Source organism: Montipora capricornis, chromosome 12 (assembly GCF_036669925.1).
Source record: "Montipora capricornis isolate CH-2021 chromosome 12, ASM3666992v2, whole genome shotgun sequence".
Taxonomy (NCBI): Eukaryota; Metazoa; Cnidaria; class Anthozoa; order Scleractinia; family Acroporidae; genus Montipora; species Montipora capricornis.
The window spans coordinates 20,926,817-20,931,816 of record NC_090894.1 but is presented as its reverse complement, the minus strand read 5'-3'; the positions used below and the strand labels follow the sequence as shown (position 1 = coordinate 20,931,816).

Sequence of the window (5,000 nt, the reverse complement as noted above, 5' to 3'; positions counted from 1 at the left end):
GTACCCTTGAGTCTACCCTGTCCCGTATCTTTCTATTTTTAGAACTACTACATTTTGACGGTAATGGGCTCCTGTCAACGGTAAATCACAGACGCTCCACTCCGATTCTTTTTTTTTCTGCGGAGAGTGGGCGGCTGTACACAGGCTACGGAAATCACAACACAGTTATTTTTGTGAATGCCATGAACGTTGCGATCGGTCAATTAAATTTTACTACCACTGTAATCTGAAGTAATCTGAAGTAATCTGAAGTCGACATTCGATGGAATAAATTCTCTTCAAAGCTCGTCAAGCTGACAAACTCTTCCAGAAGCGAGAAAACATCATGTTTTAAATTACTCGAGTTGCATGTTTTTGTTTTCATTTTTTTTATCGGATGATAACGGCACCAGCCTAGCTTTTCTTCAAGCGAGTTTTTTCTTGTTTTTTTAATTTTAGTGGGCCTAGAAGCAAGAATCCGGTTTGGATTTTGCCAACGAAACGCACCTAAATTTCCGAGAAAATCCACTGCACCGTGACTTGGCTGGAATTTAATTAGACTTATTATCTTGCACTGCACGCTGTCAGTCGGCAAATATTGTCATTTCAAAAAATATATTTCGGTCGCTTATGTAAGCAGAAAAAGTCATGACGTTATTTACGGACGCAACTACAATGCGGCGCAAAACGTTGTCACGCTACGTTAATTTGGCCTCATAACGTTATCCTTTTCTCTCAGGAGCTTTCTGCGACACACTTTTTGCTATCAACGCTCCATTTATCACCAGAAAAGAGAAAGCAACGGTGCTTGCCCGTCGGGCAAGCTACGATAAGAAAACGCTAGCCCGACAAGTCATTCCAGTAGCCCCGGGCTATCGGACAGCACTTTCGTCGCGCCCTGTGTCTGTAATAAATATTCATTGATTTTGTGCAAGTTGTCATCGTGCATATTTAAGTGGTATATACCACTTTCACTGGAGAGTGGTATATTGTTTTTCATTGGGTATCCAAACACATGCACGTGATGTGGTATACATGCAGTGATTTGTAGTTGACTTTATGAATTATTAATGAGTTTGAGAAGTTGTTGTCTTATTTCAGAGTACCGCAATGTCTGGAATCTAGTTGCAAAATGAAAGCCCTACGTGCAGGGCACTCGTATTTTCAACTTTAAACTGATGATGTCATCATTTCATAGAGTTGCTGAAGGCAGCATTGATTAAACTCCTTAGTTTCATCAGCAACAGTCATTCTGAGAAAGACAATTCCATCTGGACAAATATTCCTCAATGTTACCAACACAAAAAATGAGACGCAGTCAGAGATTCACTGTCTTTTGATTGAAAACACTTACAAGTTCTTGTTTTTTGCTTTCCACCTCTCGTTCTCGCTTTTGAAGCTTGGATTTGAGACTTTCAACTGTAGGGACAACAAAGTGATCAATAACATTTAATATATTATTAGAAAACTTACAGCACAGAACACAAAACAACAAGATTAACCCATTCACCCCTAAACCAGCCATACTTAGTATTTTACTCTAACGCCAGACGATTTTACTCTGTCTAACGCCTGACGATTCTACTCGTCAATTGGGAACCCCCAGGAGTCAATGGGTTTATCACTCACTGTCCATTAACATGTCTCTCACCATCTTCTCCCAACTCTTCTCTACGCAATTCATCTTCATGGAGTAATCTGACAAAGAGAGATAACAATTTTACGTACATGTAGTTTACAGAGAGACTGCAATGTAAAAAAGAGTCACTGCCAGCTGGATGGATAAGGTACCAGTCTTATTACTCAGCAAATTATTTGGTCAGGCGATGATGTTACTGTAAAATGGCAACAGTGTTTGTAAACAGCCTAAAAATTGACGCTCTGACAAGGTTATTTTCTTGGACCTTATTGTACATAAAATTACATAACATTGGATAAAGCTCTATAAATTCCTAAATGCTATAATCATTTTAGTGTCATTGTGACGATCGACACACTATATTACAGGAGCTGAATTATTTTACCTTGCCATGGATGTTAAAGTGATTTCATACAGCTTAATACACATCCAGCCACATTATATCACATACAGTGCAGTCTAGCTGTTTTAGATATACCGGTAATTAATTTTGATGAAATTCTCAATGTTGTAAAACTTAATAACCTCAGGTTCTTGATGAAAACCAATTAATTTAATCTGATGCTGTACTGTACTTACGTGTCAAGGATGTAGTTAACATTGATGTCTAGCGGTGCAACATCAGGATCGCTGCCGTCATCTCCCTGTACAGCAATCTGCTGAATGACTCGGTCAATTAATTGCCACAGTCGCCGTGCTACCCCATGATCATCTGTGAAGCAAAAGAGGCACTGTAGGATCTAGTAATACATAACATGCTTTTATTTTTCACAAAGACACCACAAATTAATGTACATTCAGAGGTGCAAAGCATTCTCGAATTGAAATCATAGCTGGCCCCCATCTTGGTTCTCCTCAGACCTCTCTTTGATGAAAACTCAGCAAAAGAGGAAAATTATATAGCAATTTAAAAAATCCACAGAAAGTTAAATTTTTCATCAAATACATTTTGTCACATCTAATCACACAATAAATATGAGCCATTGCATGGTAACCATAAAACATGAAATTCATGTGCGTGTAAGGTGTCTACAAGGGATATTAGACTATCAATATTATTTATATTTTAAGGGTTTACAAGTGATGCAAGAGCCACTTGATTTGTGAGAATAATAAATTATTCTTGCTGTTAATTCATTTTATGAGTTAATATCACTGTTTTTCATCTGCAGTGACATGTATGATACTTTAACCATTTCTGTGTACTACTTCATTACATGAGATGCCTCCCTCTTTTCCCAGGTTTTGAGAAAATGGAGATTAGAGATAATCTGTATAACATGTCTGAGAAATGAACCAGCGGTTGGATCAAGTTGCACACCTTTGAAAAGCATGCATTTGTACTGAGAAGTACAGTGGACGAAACACCAAAACAGTGAAAAGAAACACCAAAACACCATGTATGATCCCACCATACACTGATTACTAACCGACAAAGGTTGGAGTTGAGATTAAATATTGTTGTAGGCATAATTAGGCCTAAAACGTTATTGCTCCTAATCTAAATCTTAATCTGAAACCTAATCTTAATCTCAATTAATTAGACACAATAACGTTTTAGGCCTAACTAGGCCTAAAATTATTTTATTATCTCAAAATCCAACCTATGTGGGTTAGTATTCAATGTATGATGGGATCATACATGGTGTTTTGGAGTTTTGTTTCGCAGTTTCGCTGTTTCGTGGTTTAGTAATATGTACTTATTGACTGAGTGGGAGGGCCGGATGGGAAAATAATTGGCCCGAGGCCAATGACCGAGGGCCAAGTATTTTCCTGTCCGGCCTGACCTAAACTCAGTCAATAAGCATTTTATCATATGACCACTGCACTTTTCCTTTTTTTTTTTTTCAGGTAAGAAAATTCGGAATGTTCACTTACGTCGCTCATTTTGACTGAAAAGTCGGGATTTATATAGCAACAAAGTTGTTTTAGTTCGCATCTCGAGCACGCTTTCATTGGATAACTATTGAGAAAATCCCCGCATGAGGGCCGTACGCAATCCTAGCAGGGCCGGATGGCTTTTTCCGGTCCTGCTTGCGCCATCACGTACGGCCGTCATACGGGGATTTTCTCAATAGTTTTTCAATGAAAGCGTGCGCGGGGCCATACGGGTCATACGATAATGCCCGTGAACAGCCCTCTTGAAAAACAACATTTCTCAGAATGCATTGTGCCATGTTAATAATATTACTGTTGTTAGTTTCACTGTTTTTCCTCCCAGATTCATGCTTGTGATTTTCTACCTTACACAAGGTTAACCTTACAACAGTTTGATAGCAATTTGCTTACTTGGTACAAGAAGCATATGATGAAGAATTGATAGCAGGTGTGGGTAAGCTGATGTGGTACACAACTTTCTCCGAAGAACATCAAACATGCAAGTGGCACTTCGCAGATCAATGTAAGGCTACAGAAAAAAAGACAATTTTATCTTTATATATAAATTAAGCTCAACATTTAAACAGCAACATGTAGATATTAAATTTCTAAAGCATAAGACCAAACTAAATCACACAAAAAGAAAAGAAAAGATTGCTGTTTACAAATACCTGGCCATATCTCCTTGAAAGCTCCTTTTCGTCATCATGTCTTATACCATCAAAAAAAGTAAAATGTCTGAAAATAAAGAAATTTTAAAAATATTATAATTATGAAATGCAACTAAAGATGTTTAAGGTGTTAAGTGCCCGTGGGCACGTTGCTTGGCAACAGGCAAAAGGACAACAAAAATCAGATTCCTAGGCAGCTAGGATTCTTATACAACCTCCGTATACGGAGTATCGTATACAACCTCCGTAACTCCAGTTGGATGCTCTACCCATTGGGCTTTCAGCTGGAACTCCTGGGTAGCTACAGTGTACATTTTGGCTACATTTGGCAGTTGTAGGTACCTACATTTGACATTTAACCCATTGATCCGTGGGCGTGAGAGTCTGTCTTGGGTGAGATGATGGTGGTTCAGGAGTCAATGGGTACAGGTGTAATGATGAGTAGCACAATCATGATGTACATTTGTGTAACATAGTAAAATTTTACAAAATTTTTCATGCTGCCATAAAATTGGATGAAAAGGAACCTGACAAAATCAAATAGCCTCTTAAGCTGATATCTTAATGTAAAATGAAATTTTTTGTACTGATGGATCAAAAATAAGCAATTTTAAATTTACCCATGACCCCTTGCAGGCATGGTAATTTCCTCATTTTGCCTAGATTACCCTAAAAAATTTTGTTAAATAACCCGAAATATTCTCATTTTTAACTTTTGACATTACAGAAATGTTAATTTCAGAGTTGATTATATGCTTCGCTTGATTCGCAATTGAGAAATTCCGGCGAAATGTTCCACATGGATTGCAAAAAACAGGGCAAAATGGGCTGAA

At 37.9% G+C, this 5,000-nt stretch overlaps 1 protein-coding gene across 1 annotated transcript in view; it reads right to left on the bottom strand.

Moving 5' to 3' along the window:
- The window catches only part of LOC138027979 (disheveled-associated activator of morphogenesis 1-like), a 34,173-nt gene that overhangs the window by 14,191 nt on the left and 14,982 nt on the right, over window positions 1–5,000 (bottom strand). Inside the window, exons 11-15 of the mRNA XM_068875611.1 lie at window positions 4,168–4,234; window positions 3,908–4,025; window positions 2,198–2,330; window positions 1,631–1,677; window positions 1,334–1,398 (exon numbers count right to left, since the gene is read on the bottom strand). Coding sequence (XP_068731712.1) covers window positions 1,334–1,398; window positions 1,631–1,677; window positions 2,198–2,330; window positions 3,908–4,025; window positions 4,168–4,234 — 430 coding nt within the window. The remainder of the gene's footprint in view (window positions 1–1,333; window positions 1,399–1,630; window positions 1,678–2,197; window positions 2,331–3,907; window positions 4,026–4,167; window positions 4,235–5,000) is intronic.